This window comes from Medicago truncatula, chromosome 7 (assembly GCF_003473485.1).
Source record: "Medicago truncatula cultivar Jemalong A17 chromosome 7, MtrunA17r5.0-ANR, whole genome shotgun sequence".
Taxonomy (NCBI): domain Eukaryota; kingdom Viridiplantae; phylum Streptophyta; class Magnoliopsida; order Fabales; family Fabaceae; genus Medicago; species Medicago truncatula.
Window position 1 is genome coordinate 35,003,548 of NC_053048.1, and position 22,717 is coordinate 35,026,264.

The 22,717-nt window shown below is 30.5% G+C and overlaps 2 protein-coding genes and 1 pseudogene across 2 annotated transcripts; all 3 read right to left on the reverse strand.

Annotated features, from left to right (window-relative positions):
* Positions 1-704: 704 nt before the first annotated feature.
* On the reverse strand, positions 705-2,759 carry LOC11432591 (geraniol 8-hydroxylase-like; annotated as a pseudogene).
* Positions 2,760-4,286: 1,527 nt separating this feature from the next.
* Positions 4,287-8,962, reverse strand: LOC11428720 (cytochrome P450 76T24). Its single transcript, XM_003623730.4, has 2 exons — positions 8,038-8,962; positions 4,287-5,441 (listed from the first exon to the last, which is right to left on the reverse strand). The coding sequence occupies exons 1-2, from the start codon at positions 8,938-8,940 to the stop codon at positions 4,833-4,835; spliced, it is 1,512 nt and encodes a 503-aa protein (XP_003623778.1). The 5' UTR covers positions 8,941-8,962; the 3' UTR covers positions 4,287-4,832.
* Positions 8,963-17,224: 8,262 nt separating this feature from the next.
* On the reverse strand, positions 17,225-19,584 carry LOC11435864 (cytochrome P450 76T24). Its single transcript, XM_003623732.4, has 2 exons — positions 18,611-19,584; positions 17,225-18,275 (listed from the first exon to the last, which is right to left on the reverse strand). The coding sequence occupies exons 1-2, from the start codon at positions 19,511-19,513 to the stop codon at positions 17,667-17,669; spliced, it is 1,512 nt and encodes a 503-aa protein (XP_003623780.1). The 5' UTR covers positions 19,514-19,584; the 3' UTR covers positions 17,225-17,666.
* Between the last annotated feature and the right edge of the window lie 3,133 nt (positions 19,585-22,717).

Sequence of the window (22,717 nt, forward strand, 5' to 3'; positions counted from 1 at the left end):
GTACGGGAGTGAAACCAAGTTACAAAAAATATGATAAGGGAACATTGCAAAGAACAAATAGGGTTTCAGTTTAGCGAATGGATCGACCACCAACACGATATAAAAATCCATGTGCCAAACTCTCTGAACGCAACAACAAGCATAAAAGCTCTTTCAAGCATTAATACATCATGGTGGAGGTATACATGACGCCTTGAAGCATGCATATCTTAACAACTCTGAAAGATCAGAGAAACAAAGATGTCAGACCACCAAACACATGTTTTAATCAGATGCGTAAGAACACAGATCGAGGGATGAGTCCAATACGTTAGTAACCAAATAGACATTTTGTGGTTAATAGAACCACCAACAGAGAAGATCCATCAAACACGAACAAGACCAACAAATCTGCAAAAAGAAATAAAAAAACCCAAAGACCAGCCAAAATAAGTGATGATCCGAGGACCTCCAACGATGGAACTTGCACGAAACCTCTAGTAGACACAAACATAATCCAAAACAAACCAGCTCGAAACTAGCAGCTTTGGATCAACGAGCTATGATCCAGCACCAAAACTCAAACCTAGATCCGAGTTCCAAGATCTAGATTGAAATCAACAACCTCCTTGTTCCATACAAACGGCGGTGAAACTACAATAATTGTCTGCATTTTACCACAATATTATGTTTGTAGCGAAATTACAACTGATTCTGTAATTTCTCTAAGAGGTTGAAATAGCTTGAACTCGAAGAGGTTGAACCCTCTTTAATGTTAACCCAAATTGCTCTTCTATATTCATGTCTTCTGGTTTTAATCCATCAACAAATGTCCATTCAAAATTGCGTAGAAGGGATGTCACAATTAAATGCACTACCCTATGAGCCAATGGCAATCATGGAAAAATTCTTTTGCCTGCCCCAAAGGGTATAAGTTCAAAATTATTACCCTTATAATTAATGTCACACTCCAAAAATCTTTGAGGTATGAATACATTTGGATTTGCCCAAACGGTTGGGTCTCTTCCCATGGCCTACACATTGACTAATATTTGTGCATTTTTCGACACATTGAAACCTAATACTCCCTCCGGTCTCAAATGTAAGAAACAAAACAAAAAAATTGTTGGTCTCAAATGTAAGCAAAAGTATACAAAAGTCATCCTATTAAATGTTACTATTCCAATTTTAACCTCATTTACTTTATCCAATTTGTTTCACATTCTCATGTTTAACGCATTCCAAAGATTTTTCATTGGTGGAATTCAAAAGTCATGTTTCCAAGACAAGGGCATAACAGGAAAAATGATATTTTTTATAATGACTCAATCCACTTTCTTAATATGTGTGATATTTTTTTTGTTTCTTACATTTAAGACCGGAGGGAGTATGTTCACAATTTCATCACTTTATTGGGTACCAAAAATGGAGCTGGTGGGTGCAACCGAAGAGTTTCCTTCACAACCGCTTGTAAAAAAGGCAACTTAAATGTATGTGATTCTTCAATTGTTTCATCTTTACCAATTGCTTCACATAACTCTTTTCTTGGTTTTTTTTAATGTGTTTGGGTTACATAGTAGCTCTGCCATAACCCACTCAATCGTCCTTGATGATGTGTCAATCCCGGCAACAAATAAATCATAACAAAACACCAATTCACAAATTCAATTAAATTTATCCCACGGTATTAGCAAAAGGTGAGGATTAAAGATTAAATGATGCAAATAAAATAAGACAGTGAAAAATATGAAATAAAGTTTATTGATTCAAATTGCATATCAACGAATATATCACTAAACCACTTGAGTTAGCTTGATGGTGTTGTCTTAAGATATAAGAGTGTGCTACTCCTCAAGATTTCAGGTTCGATTCTTTCCGGTGTTAAGGTTCAATTCTTCCTGGTGTCAATTTGGGTTGTCCAATTTACCTTCTTTAGAAGAAAAAGAAAAGAATATATCAGTAACTTTTTGTGAGTAAACCAATTTTTTTTTTTTGTATGCAACCAAAGTTACCTCTCAATTGTTTATTGATGTACCACCTTGTATTAACGACTTATTATCTAATAAAATAAATCGAATTTATTTTCCTTATTATTATTTTTTTGTACCTTTTAAAGAGGTCTCAATAATCGGAGGTTAACCAAGAACCAAGTAAAGTCTACTAAATAATTGTTTTAATTAGAATTTAAATTCAATTTTACCAAACGATATTAAAAAAAAATGGCTTTGAGGTTAGATGTTGTATAACCCACTGATAGTGGAATGGAGAGATCATTCTCTCCTTAATAATAGATCATTGGAAATTGTAAATTGTAGGAACGAATATAATTAATTGTAAATTGTATAATACAAAAAAAATTACTCTAATAATATGTCAAAATTAAACTCTTATAATTTTTGGAAAAAAAATTAATCAGTGGAAAAAATAGTAATTACTCATTGGAAAACCAACACTAACCAGAAACAGACATAACATTTTATTGCGACTCAATTGCGAAGTAGTTTCGCCAATATTGTTGTTATTGAGAAGTGAATCTAACCCATCATTGCAAACCTCATCAGCTTTGGAAGCTCTTGAACAAATTCTTTCTTCAATAATTCCATAAAAAATATCACATAACTTCTTCATGTAACTGGTCATCTTTGCATGCACACCTTGTGGATCAAAGGGACGAAGAATTGGAAAGAAATCTGAAACATTAGGCTTACCAGCTTTTTCCATGATACCCCAAATAATGTTTTCAAACTCTTTAGACTTCATCATGTGTTAAATGAGCCAAATCAATAGAGAACAAAGTGTTTGAAATTGAATTAAAGAAAGTTGTAAAAACAGCATCACCAATATCAAAAACTTCACCTTTGTAGCCTTTTTCTTTCACATAATCCAATTAATTCTTTTAACTTTTGATTGGTCGGTTTGAATTCAAAATATTAATTTGACTGTAAGTTTTGGTTTGTAAGTCATATTTTATGGCCATAAAAATGATTTGGCAAAAACTCTAGTTAGTTTTTTTTATGCTTTTCACGGTAAAAAATATTGGTCAGTTTGAAATCAAAATATTTGGAATGTCTATTTTCAGAGTTCAAGTGCTGCTTGTAATAAGTATACTTTTCCAGTTTTTTCATGATCAATTTAATTTACTCTTGCCTTAGCTAAGTTTATTTTTTCTTTCTTTGTATGTATTTTATTTTTCTTAACATATATAATATATGGCCCCATAAATGTTAATATCATGTATTGTCAACATAATGAACTGTCTTGAATACAAAAGAAACAGGAACAGTCATTAGAAATAGAATACAATATTAAAGAATTTTGATAAACCATAGAAATAGAACAGAATACAATAATACATAGAATACATAGTAAATAGCCAATTGTCTTGCTAAATTCATTATTCCTATTTCTTTTGTCAACATAATGAATTTTTCTTAACCATATAAATCAAAATTCATAATTTTTCTTAATATATGGCCACATAAATGTTAATATCATGTATTTTTTTGAATACAAAAGAAACAGGAACGTGTTTCTGCTATATGATATACCATTTTGTAGCTCAATTTATCCTTCGTGGTTGAATATAGATTGTAGTACTCAACAACTACATAACATTTTTAGAGGTCTGAGTGACTACACTACAAATCATAATTGCAGTCACATAGATTGTAGCTGTGTGCATTTTACCACAGTATATAGATTTTAACTGTAAGTGCAACCCCAATTGTGTTGATAGTAGCCACAATTTAAATTCATGGTAGTGACACAATCACAAACATTAATTAATTATACTCGAATTTTCACTTCAAACATATCCTCAATCAGCACTGCCACGTGACCAAAGCCATCCCATGTTAGCAAAAAAGTGGAGCCAGAAACCTTTTTAAAACAAAAAAGAATTTGCAGGGATGTTTTTAATTTTTTTTTACAAAGACGAAAATCAAAACGCGTCCAAATTACAAAAACGGAATGCATATTTAAGCTTTTTACAAATAATTGACAAGTAGCAAAAAAAGAAATGATCACTTGATAGTAATTTCCCTTGCAATTCAATTTCTAAAGTCTATAGTAGATTAATTTAAAATAATAAGTGCTACAATACCACTACATGTTCAAATTGTCTCCTCCTTCACTAATTTGTGTCTATCCCTCTCTTAATTTTATTTTTTATTCTTCTCTCTTAATCTTCTCACTAAAATATAATAAGAGATAGATATAACTTGAAAGAGGAAAAAAAGAGAATGAGGGAAAGGAGAGATCTAAATTTGCAAATCTTGCAATTATATGGATTCTAGCTCTTCGTTATATTCAATTATTTATCATAGAAAGATGTTTATTACCCAAATCATTAGATGGCTATTACACCATCACTTATTAAGAAATTACAGGGACCACATGTTTAAATTGCAGTATACAACAACAATACAGTTTTAAAGGTCTTACAAACAGCTACATCCTTCGGTCACTATTATAACCAAAAATCTACATTTTAGATTCATTCATTTAATGATGCACATAATTTTTATTATAGACCATATACATCATTAAATGAATGAACTCAAAATATTTTTTTTTACTTATATTAGTGATCAGAGGGTGTACATTGCAACCACCACAACAATATATGCAATATATCGAATGCATATGTTTGCATTTTAGCACGACATAAAAGGTTTGAAATGTAATTGAAACCGTCCGCAACTTCATGGCAGATATGTCAGGATCACAAAGACGCATTGTTATTTTCCAAAAGCTATAATTTGTAACTTCAATAAAATCACGATGGGTCGCCGTGATTCTAACTTATCCACCATGATACAAAACGTTCACATTTATCCTTCAAACATATCTACCTATGCTGATGAAATAGCTTGAACTCGAAGAGATTGGACCCTCTTTAATGTTACCCCAAATCGCTCATCCATACTCATGTCTTCTGGATTTAACCCATCAGCAAGTGTCCATTCAAAATTGCGTAGAAGGGATGCCACAATTAAATGCACACTCCTATGAGCTAATGGCAATCCTGGGCAAATTCTTTTGCCAGCCCCAAATGGTATAAGCTCAAAATTGTTACCCTTATAATTAATGTCACGCTCCAAAAATCTTTCAGGCTCAAACTTATTTGGATTTTCCCAAATAGTTGGATCTCTTCCCATGGCCCACACATTGACTAATACTTGTGCATTTTTTGGCACATTGAAGCCTGATATGTTCAAATTTTCATCACATTTGTGGGGTAGCAATAATGGAGCTGCGGGGTGCAACCTAAAGGTTTCCTTCACCACTGCTTGTAAAAATGGTAACATGGAAATATGTGATTCTTCAATTGTTTCATCTTTACCAATTTCTTTACATAACTCTTTTCTTGCTTTTGCTAATTTTTCAGGATTACCTAATAGCTCTGCCATGACCCACTCAATGGTGCTTGATGTAGTGTCGGTACCAGCCGTAAATAAATCCTAATATGGAAAATTACTATTAGCAAAACCTTGAAAGAAAAATATGAAATTAATAAACAAATTTTATTGATGTAAATGAATATCTATAGATTCACTTGCTGATTTTTTCTAGAAAGTTAAAATTGAAATTTGTATCAAAATCGACTAATATCTATTGTGGTCTAAACCAAAAGGAAAAAGATAGGTAGACATCTTTTTTCATACACCTCTTATGTACACCCCCATATGTTAAGGGTATTTTAGTAATTTTACATCATATCATCACCCTTTTTCATCTCTTCTTTCAATGTTTTTGCCACGTGTCGCAAATGTGTGTGGGTGTAAAAGGGTGTATGCCACCTAAGGTAGTTTATGTATAAGAGCTCAAACCAAAAATATCCGGATATCAAATCAGTCATAATTGTTTTGGGAATTTTTTTTTTTATCTGTATAAGAAAAAACCAAAATCTGATTTCTGGTCCAAACTAAAAAATTGATTTTAATTCAACAGTCAAACTAAGGCATTATAGAAAAGAAAAAAATAAAACTCAACATCAAGGCTTAGTAGAAAAATCATGGGTCCACTACAGAGCAAAATATTCTATGACGATATATTATTTTAGGAAATTACACCCTCTTTTTTTTAGAGTTGCTTGAATTATCCTTCTCTTTTTTCTTATGTTAAAATATAGAGTAAATAACACTCTAATTCTCTCAAAGATGCTTGAATTACACTCCCCTCTCCTCTTATGTTAAAATATATACTTTTCTCCCCTCTTTTTCAAAACATATTAAAAAATATTTCGCTCCCCACCCCTAAGAGAAACATGAATTACATTCCCGTCCCCACTTATGTTAAAATCTACACTTTACTCCATCAATGTTTTTTTTTTTTATTTCTAATAATCTAGCAAAATAATAATAATCTAACACACTTCGGGAAAAAATAGAATTGCGGTTCTATTTTAATATAGTAAAAATTTGAATATATATTTTTTGCTATTTTTTATTCAAAATTTCATTAACATATACTTTTAACCCATATTATAATATATGAAACAACCCAAAATAAAATTAAAATATGTGAAAAATTACTAAATACAATAAATTATGGTTATTTAAAAGTTATTTTTATGCTTTAAATTATAAAGTTAATAGCGAAAAATTTAAATTTAATTATTATTGGCATTTAAATTATATATAAATGAATTTATTTTTCTTAAATGGTGGTTCAAAATTAGTATATATCATAAATATATTTATTTATGTTAAAATAGATTAAAGTGTAGTGCATATTTATTTATAAAGGGATGAGTTTGTAATTCAAGCATCGTATAAGGGAGGGGAGTATACATTTTAATTTTCAAGGGAGGGGAGTGTATATTTTAACATAAGAGGAGATGAGAGTGTAATTCAAGCATCTTTTAGAGGAGGGGGTTGTAGTTTACTCTAAAATATATACACTTTACTCTCTTGAAAAGTCAATACCGTGAGTAAATTATATCTTTCTTTCCTATGAGATGCCTGAATTGCAACCCTCTACCTTAATAATTAAAGATGCACTACACTTCATTTCTTTTTAACATCTTGAGAAGTCACATATTACATCTTTTTTACAAGAAGACATATATTATATCTTTATCTCTGGTGGTATATCCAAATACTCATGTTTGTATTTTATATTTGTCTGTTGTGTACTAAATGCTTTGGCATTTGCCAATCGATAAATACCAATATTTATTACTTTTATAGTATTAGGGCTTGACCTTTAAAATTTATGTTTCAAAACGAGAAAATTGTGTGCAATTCGTGCTAGGCATGGCAATGGGTGGGGTGCGGATGGGTTTTGCTTTTCTCATTCCCATTATACCCATATGGTCATATCCAACGGAAATGAGAAATTAAATCTCATCTCCGTCCTCAATGAGTTTGGATATTTCCGCCCCATCCCCGTCTCCATAGTGAATCAATTTTTTTTTTAATAAAAAAAGAATTTTATGAAGCTTCAATGGTAATGTTGTAATGCATTATGTAATCATTTGCGCTCATTTTAACATTTCCTTATCAAAAAATTTGGTTGCTCCTTCAACTATCAATGAATGTTCTTATATCATGACAATTATCAAACTAAATAACATGACATATCATTATCAACCCCTCAATAAAAACAAAAACATGACATTTCTACATTCGGGTAGGGTTTGGGTATGAGTTCGGGGTAGATACATATATTCCCGTTACCCGTCCCGTACCCGTATTTTGAAATCAGGGAGAACCCAAACCTAGACAAATCGAGGAAAACTCATCAAATCGGGGTTGGTTTGGGCGGATATCCATGGACACGGGTTTTGTTGCCATGCCTAATTCGTGCCATATAGCATTTCAAATAGTTAGAAAAGTCCCCTTGACAAAAAAAGAAGAAGAAGAAAGTCCAAATGTATGTAGTTTTTTTTGGTAGTGTAAATGTATGTAGTTGAATTCGACCACTAGTTGCCAACACAAATTTCTCTTCCCACTAACAAATTAACTATCATACGCCAATTTAAAAAAAAAAAAAAATAGAAAAATAACTAGATTGTGATTTATGTAATTCAGTTATTAAAAAACAAATACTAACCTGAAATAAATGCACCATTTCATTGCGGCTCAATTTATTAGTGGTTTCTTCAATATTGTAATTAAGAAGTGAATCTAACACATCATTGCACACCTTAGAATCAGAATTGGAATCTCTTGAACTAATTCTTTCTTCAATTATTCCATCAAAAATCTCACACAACTTTTTCATATGATTGGTAATCCTTGCGTGTATTCTTTGTGGATCAAAAGGACGAAGAATTGGAAAGAAATCTGAAACATTAGGCTTACCAGCTTCTTCCATGATACCCCACATAACGTTCTTAAATTCTTGAGACTTTTCATCAGGTGTTGAATGAGCCAAATCCATAGAACACAAAGTGTTTGAAATTGAATTAAGGATAGTTGTAAAAACAGCCGCACCAATATCAAAAATCTCACCTTTCTTACTTTTTTCATTCACATAATCTAATAATTCTTGCAACTTTTGTTGGCGAAGGATTTTTGTTGAGTCAAGTACTTTTGTAGAAAATACTTTTGTAGCACAAAATTTCCTTAGTTTCTTCCATGAAGCTAATGTTGGAAGCATCCCAATTGATAATTTGTCATGATCAAGTGCACAAAGTGCATGTGGGACAGTTCTATTAGAGAAGATTTGAGAATTTTCATGTAAAACTTGTTTGGCTAGTTGAGGTGATGAGATTACTATGGTTGTTAATGTTCCTAGTTTTAGTGTCATAATTGGTCCATAGATGTTTGAGAGATTTGTGAGTGTCCTGTGTGGATTTTTGCCAAGTTGTAAGATGTTTCCTATGATGGGAAGTGGTTTTGGCCCTGGTGGAAGTTTTGTAGAATTTTGAGTTTGGTTTAATTTTTTAAAAATGAAGATGAGAATGCTCGCACACAAAGAGGTAATCACCAGTAGAAGTGTTTGGTAGTCCATAGCTTATTGTTTTTGCCTTTTTCTTTTAACACATATATAAATAGTAGAGCACCGATAGATTCGGTTCCAACACCGTCAGAAGTACGTAACAACCGGACCAATGATATCTTAGGAAGAAAAAAAAATCATTGATTAAATCTCACATGAATACAAAATAGGTACGTAATAGTATTAAATATATTTACACCTCAGTCCTTAGAGAGAAAAAAATTCATTGACTAAATCTCACATGAATACAAAATAGATAGTGCTATTAAATATACTTACACCTCATTTCTTAAATATAGGGTTAATAGTGTTTTTCACCCCTGTAATATATGTTATTTCTGATTTTCGTCCCTATAAAATTTTCAGTTTGATTTGCACCTTCGTAATTTTTTTTCTTCGGAAAACACCCCTAATAAGCCATTTTCAGAATTTTTTTTCAAGAAATTATTGTTTTTGAATGGCCTATTAAGGGTGTTTTCCGGTAAATAAAATTTTTACGAGGGTGCAAATCAAACCGAAAATATTATTGGGGCGAAAACTGGAAATGACATATATTACAGGGGTGAAAAGCACTATTAACCCTTAAATATATATATAAAAAAATCATTGACTAAATCTCACATGAATAAAATATAGGTACGTTAAAAAATAGGTACGTAATAGTATTAAATATGGAGTAAATAGTCAATTCCCCCCTGAAATTGTAAGTTTCGTCAATTATCCCTCTGAAATTAACAAAACTTCAATCACCCCCCTGAAATTGCATAACGTTAATCAATTTACCCCTCCGTCAGATTTTTCTGTTAACTGTTTACGGTTATGATCAAATACACCCCCTGAAATTTTGCACTTATGTGCAAAATGCCCCATAAACTTAAAAATTTAGATTTTTTTTCTTACCAAAAATCATACATTTAGTTCTTCAAGTAGTATATTGTACCTATTGTCATAAAAATTCTATTCACAAGAAAATGAATGAATATATGTCAAAGAAATCATGGTTTTGTCATGTGCAGCCTTTTCATTCATATTTCATATTTATCAACAAGTCTTGTTTCTTCTTCCTTCTGCAGATATTAACCTATGAATTTTCTTGTTGGACACACAATTATCAAAGACTTGTGTACTTTATGACTGCATACTCTAACATAACTATCAACTTGTGTAAAAAAAAAAAAGTCTTTTATACATGTATATATTTAAAACACATGAGAGTAACATACCTTCCATAAAGATTTATCAGCAATGCTATATGGTACGAAAAAATGCACGTACGGAAATAGACGAATGCCCAACTTGTCCAATTTTTATGAAATTAAAAACTGATATAGTATGCTTTGACGGAAATCATGGGTAATGGCTAATAAAAAGCTTGGCAATTATAACATGAGAAGTATTGAAAACAACCAATTTACAGAATACATGGCTGAATGGCAAGCAATAACTACTTTCGTTAATTTTCGTGCTCACCGTCCCGTACTATTTATCATTATCCAAGATTTATATGACCAATAGTTGCATAAACATACATTCCATACATATTTATATGATCAATAATTGTTAATTTGTTTGTCTTTAATATCTTTTAAGTCAAGGATAAAAAAAATAAATTTTTAAAGTTTAGGGGGCATTTTGCACATAAGTGCAAAATTTCAGGGGGGGGTATTTGATCATAACCGTAAACAGTTAACAGAAAAATTTGACGGAGGGGGTAAATTGATTAACGTTATGCAATCTCAGGAGGGTAATTGAAGTTTTGTTAATTTCAGGAGGATAATTGACGAAACCTACAATTTCAGGGGAAAAATTGACTATTTACTCATTAAATATGCTAACAAGTGTATATGACTTCAACATATATGAGATTTAGTAACAATTCAAAATTGCAACTAAATCAAAAACAAATGTTACTATTTAGATCTTGTAACATTTCACAAATGTTAGGTAAAGCCCGTGTTACTAAATGATTTCAGTAACACTTGTGAGTTTACTTGTAACGCTTAAAATGTTACTTACTAAGTAGCTAATTTGTAGCAAATCTATAGCTAACAGTTTTAGGAGCAATTGTAGCAAATTTTGTTGCATAAATATTACTGAATGGTGAAGACTTTTCTTTTATTTTAAAATTTAAAAATATTATTCATCGTCGAGAGGATGAAAGATACACCAAAAACTCGCAGAAAGCAATAGAAAATTACATAAAGGCACCAAAAAAAGGCGTCACGCCTAAGCTCCTAAAGAATCATGAGCCGAGGTGGTATACACCAGCTGCCTAATTACAAAGACCAAATCCAGCAATGTACCAAGACAAACCAAGGTACTACCACCAAAAGAATACCCCTGCCTCCCAATTCCCAAAAGTATAGATTATCATTTCTGTGGCACTGTTTTGCGCGCAATTGATTGGAATTAGAATGTTAACAAAACCAAGGGTGTTTTATTAGTAGCTCAATTCAATACAATTATTATCATTTATATAATGGGTCGCCAAAAATAGCATAAATAATCCTACGATAAACCAGTTTTATTATTGCATGCATTAGCAGATTCACTTATAAGGTTTATAAAGTTCACTTTAGTTATACTTGTAGAATATTGGTCACTAGTTTATACGGTTCACTTTATTAAAAAAAAAAAGTTTAAAAGAATCACTTATTTATTTAGCAGTAGCAGCAGTAACTATTTGTTCAACATTATTTAGCAGTATATCTAACTCATTTATTTTATATGGCTTGTGAAAATGCTTTTTATTCCATCTTTTTCATGCAATTTCTTGTCGATTAGTTTCAGCGTGGATCAATCAACTTTTGGTTTTTCGAAACTTTTCAATCAAAATACCAATAAAAAATAACCGTGATATTGCTAAAACAAAACTTTGCTCTAAATAAATATTCCAAATCATGTGGGAAACTTCAGAATGCAACAGAAATATTAGAGTTTATACGTCTTACTACTTTATTTGAAACTTCCACTAACAAAGTTTCAAAGATAAGAATTCAGTTAACTCTCCATTTCACACCATGTACCAAACATTCTTAAATCTTAATCATTAGTTAGAAGAACTAATGCAGCCCTAGCTCAGGAGAAGTTCTAGGAAAGAGCTGGAAGTTGAAATACTTGTAAATTCATTCAAACCCTTATCTATGCCAACGAGAAAGAATGAGTGGTCACTTATTTAATCTCCAAAATCAAATTATTTTAGTTTGATTGCTTCCAATTATATATGCAAGTAGTTCAATTGAAACAATTACTTATGTTTGTTTCTTGTATTTTGATATTGTCTTATGTGTACAGGTAAGTTGGTTTTATTCTGGACGGAAAAATTTGTTTTTCACTATTTAATTTAATCAATAAATCTTATTTAATCTTATGTAATTTGGTTTCTACTTTCTAGTTTTAAGTTTTTACTCTTTTTGTTATTACATGCTTACCGTAAACATCAAATTAAGATTATGTATGACTAAAAATAAATGGTATTCGATTCATGAATTCGTTCAAATTGATAGAGTACATCGTTACAATACATATTTACTAAATATAAAAAGGATGAATATGCAAACAAACTCACAACATCCATGTGAATAGAATAAAATGTCAAAGTACATGAGCGTAGAAATACGACTATAATTAAGTGTCTAGAATGCCTATGTCTCTGAATGTGTAACGTTGAAGACACCATACTCATTGATTGGTTATGCACAAGATCGAAGCTGATCTGACAAGAACAAACATCGTAAATAGATGGAAAAGAAAAATAACATCACATAGAGACGGAAAAACAAACTAAGATCGCACTACGACGACAAAATCACGTAAGAAAAAACTAAATAGATGTGAAAATTATTTATTTAAATAAAAGAGAATGAGAAAAAATTATTTATTATTATAATTATTATTATTGTTATCATTCTTAGAGTTACTAACAGACATTTTACAATTGTCTCATATGTGATTTGAACTATTTCCTAAAAAATGTTTATTTGTGTTTTTCTATAATAGTAAAATTATTTGTTTTATGTAGTCTCTCGTTTACCACATTAATTAAAATCAGATATTTTGAAGAAAAAACATACTAAAAGCAACGTATCATTTTAATAAAAGTTTATTTTTTTTATTCATTTTCAAAAGCTTATTTTTTTACAATTTTTTTCAAAAAGAATGATATAATATATATATATGTGAAGTGAATATGTAGTAATTAATGTGACGATTTATATATAGCAATTTTAAATTAACTTTATACATTTTCATTAAATATTGTTGATAGGTCGAAAGAAAAAGAACACAAAATTTGAATACTTTATGAATTATAGCATTAAACTATTATTTATTTTTTTGTATATATATTAACTTCACAAACCATACAAAAATCACTGCATAGTCTCAAAATGGAAGAACTGAAGATGATGATTGATAGTCTCAAAATTCAAGAACTTAGATATGACGAATTAATAAAATTGAAAGCACTCTTATTGAAGCTCCGAAAGATAGTGATGGATGATATCTCAATCAGAAGAGGAGAGATTGCTTCACATGGTAAGGGATATGGTATTAGATATATATGTTATAGCTTTTATTTAGTAGTAGTAGGATATCAAATGATTTAATTCTTGCTTATTGTTCTTATTTTTATGAGTAGAAATCAAACTCAATCAGGATATGTTTGCAATACACAAATACACTGCATACTAATTGATCACTTTTGTTTGATCAAAATGGATGTTTATTTAGAGTGTGGAAGTTGTAAGATAATATGAAATACACACTATTGATCATGGAAAATATTTAGTAGTAACGTGATTTTGGACACAATTTGTACACACGCGTAAAAATGCATATGACATAATTATTTGAGAAATAAACAATTTTTTTTTTTATCTTTCTATCTTTTTATTTTATTTTTGTAAGTATGCCTAAAACTTGTGATCACATGTTTTTGAGAGATGATTTATAAGTAATGTTAGTTGCTCTCTCAAATGACCATGCTTAATCTATTTTCTCCTTTTCTTTACGTTGCATATCTTATCTCCTTGTTTTTTATACATTTGAATATTTTAATCATGTAGGCATGAAAGGAAAATATGTTGTTGCGGAGGATACCCCAGCGAATAACTCTCTTGTTTTGTTTTAGTCAATAATGTGGGTCCCATTGATGGGATTCAAACTATTATATGTTTTGGTTAAGTTGTGTTTGGTTATGTTTAATGTGTACCGGTACATTGGTTTTGTACTAAGGACGAACAAGTTTGATTTTTACTATTCAATTTAATCAATAAATCTCATTTAATTTATTTGTGAGATTTATTGATTTAATAGTAAAAATAAACTTGTGCGTAATGCAAAACATATCTCATATATACATCATAAAATAAATTTTTATTTGGTTATATTATGTGATTTGGTTTCTAGTTTTAAATTTTTAATATTTTTGTTATTATTTTGATGCTTACCATAATTAAACATCAAATCAAGATTATGTGTGATTAAAAACCTCCATCAAACATATTTTTCACAGACACGCAATACATTATATATGCATCATCACCGTAAGAGTAAATAGCTCCATTAAATAACAATTGATAAGCCACATCCACTAATAGACATAGTGCATTTGAGGCGTATAACTCAGTTAGTTAGGGTTTCTTGGATCATATGTTGAGACATTGATGATAAAATTGTGTCATTTCTTTATGAACAAATTAATGATATACATTTATTAAATGAAAATTTCATGAATAAAAATGAAAACTATGATATGATTGAAACACAGCCTGTTGTAGTGTCAATTCATATTAATCACTTCAAATGAATAATATTCCATATGCAATTTCACAAGTGTATATCCTCTAGAAAAATTGTAATTGAGTGCTTAGATATGGAGACATTGGGAGATTTATGATGAGTTGGAGATATCCAAACCATGGTGTATGAATCGAAGAGAAGAGGTAGCCAGATAAATGAAAGTTATTTTTTTTTTTTTTTGAGATAAATGAAAGTTATTGAAAATATAACTTTTGAATAAACATGAAAAGAATAATGATTATTGAGTGAAGGTGTTTTGAAGAAGCGAAACAGTAGCCACAAAGAAGAGGGAAATTAAAAGAGTTCATAGTAGTGTGAGTGAAAGTGTGAGAGTTAACATAGATATTTAATTCTTAGTGTTAAATTTAAAACTAGAGTTAGGGGTTGTTTTATTATCTATTAAAACCTTAAGGGAGGTTAGTGTAGTTTTCTCATCTTCTTTTATTGGGAAAGATGATGAAACCATTGAGGAATCTCATATTTACAAGTTACCTTTCTTACAAGCAATTGTGAAGAAAACTATTGGATTGCATCCACCACCAGGTCCATTATTGATAATGTGATGAAACTATGAACATTGTAGGCATCAATGTCTAGGCTATGGGAAGAGATCCCATCATTTGAAAAAAATCTAAATATATTCACGCCTGAAAGATTTTTGGAGGATGACATTAATTATTAGGGTATAAAATTTAATATATGAGAAAATGAATTGTGTATAAACTAGTTTTAAACTGATATTAGATAAGACCATGTATAATGGGTTATTGAATCCTACATTCAACATGTTGAAGCCATGCAATGAGGGGTGTTGAAAGAAGGAAAAATCTGAGTTGGAGGAGGGAAGTGTTGAATTGATTCAACTAGTTGAAAGCCTGGCCCAGAAGACACGTGGCGCGCTCGGATTTGGCCAAAAATGGCGCGTGCGTTACACGCGCCGACAGGGCGCGTGTGGGTTTGGTCCGCGGAGAGAGAAGACAGCAATGGATAGTGTAGTGGACACATGGCATTTTGTGATTGGCTGCTTGGATTTTTATCTTCTTAATAATTTGGACCCAATTATTTTATTGCAAATAATTTTATTTTTATTTTTTTTTTTACCAAAATTCGTAATTTTTTTTCTCTATAAATAGAGACTTGGATCATTTGATTTGGACACAGAAAAAAAATCAAGTTTTTCACTCTCTTAATCTTATTATTAGCTTTGTATTAGCCTTTCTTTTGAAGTTTTAGTGTTTATTTAGTGAAATGGGTCCCACTAACAATCAATTCAACACCCAAAATTCTTCTGTTAAGTGTTTCTTTATTTTAATTTAATTATAATCGTTAATTGTAATTTTATGTAATTATAAAAACAAAAATATAAAATTAAATAAGAATAAGAAATAAAAGGTGGTGGGGTAGGGTGTTGAATGAAAAAACTATTGAAGAGTTAAAATTAAAAGGGTGTTGAATTAAGAGAGAGAAAATGATGTGGAGTGTTGGGAATTAAAAAAGTGGATGTTAAAGGTTGTTGAATTTGGTTTACCATTATACATGGTCTAAGGATGAAATATTCGATAGTTACTTTTTACTGCAAAAAAATGATTATTAAATAGACATCTATAACAGGCTTTTACCCACAGATTTTGGAGGTCACTATAGCCTATAGTGCCGGAATTTCTCTGTAGAACAAAATTAAGTTTTACCTACGGATTTGGGACATAGGTTCAGTCCCTAATAGAACTACAAATTTTTATGCCTATGGATTTGAGACGTAGGTATAGAATCTGATGAGAACTACAACTGGTTATTATCTACACCTATTTCCGTCACTACAGACTTCAGCGACACTAATTATTTCGTTGGTATTTTATTTGTAATGTATACTAAAATAAAATTTATTTACAGTTGTGATCAAGTAAGTTTTCCTCCTCAATCAATCCAAGGTGTTGCGACTAAAAGACTGCATTTTCTTTCTAGTAGCATCATTCGTACATGTTCATAAATAAACAAAACTTTATCTTGAAACTAAATATGTCAAAGAAATACTATGGAAAGGGAAATAAACCCAAGGTGTGGTCAAAAGGCCACACTGTGGTCTTTTATTATGATAGGCAATGGTTTTGAGTTTGAAAATCAATTTTGGGGTAAGAAGAATGCCAAAGCAAGGAACAGATTGAAAACATCATACAATTTTATTATTAAACGCAAGAATATAAAATATATTAAGTCAAACATAACATAGAGATAGGTCACTTTGGTGTTAGTGGAGATAGATGCAGCCAAAATATTTGAAAATTCAAACATATTTAATTGACTTTAAATTGTACATATAATTATGTTCAGATTTATAAATGTTACTATATGCATATTTTGGTATAAATTAATTGTAAGATAGGACAAAGTGGCAAACCACAAGAAAGACATAGCTCTTCATTAAAAGTTTTCACGCTGCTACATTATAGCAACTAATTAAATTGAAAGAGACGCATATCATCACCATCAGACTCAGTTTATGCACATGTCAACATGTGAAAAATAAAATTCTTGTTATAAAAGCATAAGCATGTGGTTCATGCACAACTAATAATAATTGAAGTTGAAGTCCACGGAGAATCAAACATAACACTTCTACAATGTCACTTTATTATGTTTGGATTCTCTAGAGCGTCCAACACAGTTTTTGGATGAAGGTGCTCTTAGATCTGAATTTGAAAACTATGATTGTGCAACAATCACAGAAGATGTTGTTATATGACTATAACAACTGAATATAACAATTTTAGTGATCTCACCAATGATATCATGATCGCAACTGCAACGAAATCGATTGAATTTGTTTACATACCACAATATAAACTATTTTGGAGTGTAATTACAACCGCGATTGCAAGTGCAATTTACAACAACATTCGTGACCCAACCATAAACCATATACTCTTTTACCCTTCTCCTTAGGCTGATGAAATAGCTTGAACTCGAAGAGGTTGGACCCTCTTTAAGGTTAATCCAAATTGTTCGTCCATGTTCAATTGTTCCGGTATTAGCCCATCAGCAAGATTCCATTCAAAATTGTGTAGAAGGGATGCCACCATTAAATGCATAGTTCTATGAGCTAATGGCAATCCTGGACAAATTCTTTTGCCAGCTCCAAAGGGTATAAGCTCAAAATTATTACCTTTATAGTTAATGTCACACTCCAAAAATCTTTCAGGTGCAAACATATCTGGATTTTTCCAAATGGTTGGATCTCTCCCCATAGCCCACACATTGACTAGTACTTGTGCATTTTTTGGCACATTAAAGCCTAATATGTTCACAAGCTCATCACATTTGTGAGGTAACAATAATGGAATTGGTGGGTGCAACCTAAAGGTTTCTTTCACAACTGCTTGTAAGAAAGGTAACTTGAAAATGTGTGATTCTTCAATGGTTTCACCTTTGCCAATTGTTTGACATAACTCTTTTCTTACTTTTGTTAATTTGTCAGGATTACGTAGTAGCTCTGCAATAATCCATTCAATTATGCTTGATGTTGTGTCAATCCCAGCAACAAATAAGTCCTAACAAAACATGATTTCCAAATTTAATTATTAAATATAGCCTATGATATTAAAAAAACTGAGGATTAATGATTGAAAAATAAGAAAGTAGTAAAACTTATTGATTTAAATGTATATTCATAGAGTGGTCCAAACCAAAATTAACCGGATATCAAAATAGTCAAAACAATCATTGATTTAAATGCATATTCATTGAATAAGTTGCTAATTTTTGTGAGTAATCAAAATTGAAAGTGACATGTGCCAAACAATATGAGCTAGTGTCTAAAGTGGTCCAAACAAAAACTAACCAGATATCAAAAGTCAAAAAATGTTATGAAAAAATCAACACTAACCAGAAACAGATGCACCATCTCACTGCGGCTCAATTCCGAAGTTGCTTCTCCAATATTAATATTAAGAAGTGAATCTAACACATCATTGCAAACCTCAACAACTTTGGAGGATCTTGAACGAATTCTTTCTTCAATAATTCCATCAAAAATCTCACACAACTTCTTCATATGATTGGTCATCCTTGCATACAAACCTTGTGGATCTAAGGGACGAAGAATTGGAAAGAAATCTGAAATATTAGGCTTACCAGCTTCTTCCATGATACCCCAAATAATGGTCTTAAATTCTTGAGACTTCTCATCAGGTACTGTGGAATGTGCCAAATCCATAGAGAACAAAGTGTTTGAAATTGAATTAAGGACATTTGTAAAAACAGCTTCACCAATATCAAAAACCTCACCTTTGTTACTTTTTTCATTCACATAATCTAATAATTCTTGCAACTTTTGTTGGCGAAGGTTTCTTGTTGAGTCAAGCATTTTTGTAGAAAATACTTTTGTAGCACAACTTTTCCTTAGTTTCTTCCACAAATTTAATGTTGGAACCCACCCAACTGAGAATTTGTCATGATCAACTGCAGAGATTGCATGTGGGACAGTTCTATTTGAAAAGATTTGAGAATTGTCATGTAAAACTTGTTTGGCTACTTGTGGGGAAGAGATCACTATGGTTGTTATGCTTCCTAGTTTTAATGTCATGATTGGTCCATAGATTTTTGAGAGTTTTGTTAATGCCTTGTGTGGATTTTTGCCAAGTTCTAAGATGTTTCCAATGATGGGAAGTGGCTTTGGCCCTGGTGGAAGTTTAGTAGAATTTTGGGTTTGGTTTGATTTTCTAAGAATGAAGATGAGAATGGTTGCACTTACAAAGGAAATCACTAGTAGAAGTGTTTGATGGTCCATGACTTATTGCTTATGCTTTTCCTTTTTGTGATATATATATATATATATTCAATCCGGTGTGTGTAACTTATGGTAATCTTTGGAAGCATAAAAGTAACAACGATCTATAACCTTCGAGAGATTGGGATATCACGTCTCGACTAAAATCTTAAAACATTAAAAATTTACACTTCTGATCACTATTGTAAGCAAAAATTAACATTTTAGATTCATTCAATAAATTATGTATATGGTCATAATAAAGACTATATATATCATTAATTGAATAAATCTAAAATGTAGAATTTTATTTATGATAGTGATCGGAGGGTGTAGATCACAACTTTTATATCAGAAATTGAACTACTTATTTAGTCACATTTAAGCACACGTTTAGACTACACAATTAGAAGATTTTCAATACAATGATCTACTCCCTCTCTTATCAATTATAAACAAATTTCACTTTTTAAGTTCATTTAATTAGTGATGTATATGATCGAGAGTAATATACACAAGGACCTGATACACGAAGGTTCACCACCACTCCAACATAAATTAACGCATAAAAGCAATTGTTAAAGCATGAGGCAAGTACAAGTGCTTGGACTTTAGTGTTGATGCAATTAATGTAGAGGAATTCTGGGCATTCTTTACTGTAGTAGTATTAGTTACGTCTTATCTAAAAAAACAAAATTGAACAGGCTAAAGATAAACACATCGAAATAAGTAGGCACAAGAAATGTCAAAAGGGTTTATCCTTTCACATGTTTTTTTTTTAAAAAACTAGACTCTTGACCCCGCGCTGTCGCGCGGGTCTGTTATAGTTTATTGAGCAATATATTTTGATTACAATCAACTCAAGCAAATTGAAAAATAAGTCATTCTAGAATATCATGTATCATTGATCAATGTGACATACATGAATTTTTTTTATAAGATGTGGACATAGCTATCTTCCACTTCATCATCGATAATCAATATCTTAAAAGTTTTTCCTTGATGTAACTCTTGACAATGCAACATATAGCTACCCATGTCAAAAAATTGGTTGAGGCAAATACATACCTTTGGTTGCCATGGATGCGCTTAAAAAGAGCTCAAGATATCAAATGTTTTCTACTAAACTTTTGTATGCAGGTGAGCTAACTTGAGACAATGGCCAAACAAACCAAATGGTATCACCAATTTATAGGAATAACATGAGGTTCTTAGTTGGCGTGAACATAACATTCAGAAACACAAAAAAACCAAGAATTAAATTATGTCTCCTAGTTGTAGGTTCCAAAGGTGTGCAACTAAACACTTCTAGAGTCCCGCGTCTTGCACATTTTTTCATGTTTGCATTTATTATTGGCATGACTTTAAGTAGCAAAAAACGTGCATAATTAAATTGGTGAAGACAATGTTAAGTAGTAATTAGTTGCTCATTAATGTGATGATTTAGGAGGAAAATGATTTCATATTGAAGGTTAAATTTATCATTTTAGGATGTTAGGGCTGCATTAGGGTTAGGGATTTAGGGAAATCAGACCACCTTAGATTTATAGTAAGTAAGATGCTAACATGTGCCTTAAGGCACATGTTGATCTATTAAACATAAAAAATTTGTATTGTAAATTGTGTTAATTTAATTTGCAAAAAGGTAAACACTTTATGTGAATTAATTTTTTTAAATAAGTACTTATATTTTTCAGAATCATTAACATATGCTTCCGTAAGAAAAAAAAAACATATGTCCTAAGCGCACAATTAACAAAACTTTTTCTTTTTATCAATTTGTCCTTTCACGTGTTAGCAACTAAAACTAGCAAGTTTTTATTAAAAACAGCGATTTTTTATTAAAAAATTATATATTAAATATAAAATGTATAAGTTCTAATATAAAATTATTATTTTAAATTTTTTAACATGTGTAAATTTACACATGATAGAAAACACACATCACTTGATACAAAAAAAACACATATAAAAAATGCTAAAATTGTTATTTTTACTTGATAGTTAATATTTTATATAGATTTTTTTAACTCGCTTTGAATAAATCTGTTAAAAATATATTTTTAAAGAAACTTTGATTACGAATGAATCATTTGCTACAAAAATACAAGATAAAACACATTTAAATAATTTTTTGAAAGATAAAACACATTCAAAACACATTTAAATAATAAAAATGCATGTCACCGTGAGCTTAATTCAGTTGATAAGAACAATGCATAATATATCAGAGATACCAAAATACGTCTTCTTTAATGACCCATTCAAATCCTTTGCTAGTTGAGATTTTTTTATTGGCAGACTTCGGTACCAGACACGACTTTTGTGTTTTGAGTGTTCATGACAATTTATTTTATAAGGATTAGAGTCATAGAACAGCTCTTTCCGGTGTTATCATGTCCAAGAGAAAAAAAAATTATAAACTTTCAATCATTTTATATTGAATAACAACAAAATCCTTTGTATTTGTAATAAAAGCCAAAATACAGTGGGACATGGGGAGCCTCTTAAAAATTGTACATTGCTAATAAGTCGTTATATGACAATATAAGATACCAAGTTGTCGACTCTCTCATCTTAAAAAAGTCGTTTGAAAACAAAAAGTTTAGAGTGGCAAAAATTGAAAGGAAAATTTTAAAGGGACTAAAACTGAAATATAGTATATTTAAAGAGACTAAAAAATATTAGAAAATGTTAACGAGTGTCATAAGGGCACTCTTTAAGAGTTTAAAATAGTAAGATTTTATAAAAATGTGTGCATTTAATGCATTGAAAATTGAATTGTTTAACTTTTTAAATAAATGCATTGGAATAATTTTTTAATTTGGAATCCTTAAAGAGTGCCCTAAGGACACTCGTTAACGAGACTCAAAAATATTTAGTCCGGAATATTTTCTTTTTTAAAATAATATTTAGACATAAAGATAAAAATTGTAAAGTTTCTTCACCAACTTTTTTTTTTTTTTTTTTTTTGTGTATGTTGATGTTGGAAGAAGAAAAGAATATTAAAACTACATTTTAAATGTTAACACCAACTTGTAACCAAAAAAAAATGTTAACATCTATTTTCAATAATAACTATCGATGATATTTTCATTGCCTCTTACATTTTTACTAGACCAATAATAAGGGCAAATAATTGATTGACACATTCAATGGGGGATCAAACATTCAAAAAAATACATTTTTTTATAAAAAAAAAAAAGTTATGTTAACTTGTGTTTT

What these genes read in the sequence shown, in the direction of transcription:
- LOC11428720 (XM_003623730.4), bottom strand. Translation starts at nt 8,940, where the DNA reads ATGGACTACCAAACACTTCTACTGGTGATTACCTCTTTGTGTGCGAGC. An exon ending in AAATGGTGCATTTATTTCAG is followed by an intron (nt 5,442 to 8,037) that starts GTTAGTATTTGT and finishes TTTCCATATTAG; the next exon opens with GATTTATTTACGGCTGGTAC.
- LOC11435864 (XM_003623732.4), bottom strand. Translation starts at nt 19,513, where the DNA reads ATGGACCATCAAACACTTCTACTAGTGATTTCCTTTGTAAGTGCAACC. An exon ending in AGATGGTGCATCTGTTTCTG is followed by an intron (nt 18,276 to 18,610) that starts GTTAGTGTTGAT and finishes ATGTTTTGTTAG; the next exon opens with GACTTATTTGTTGCTGGGAT.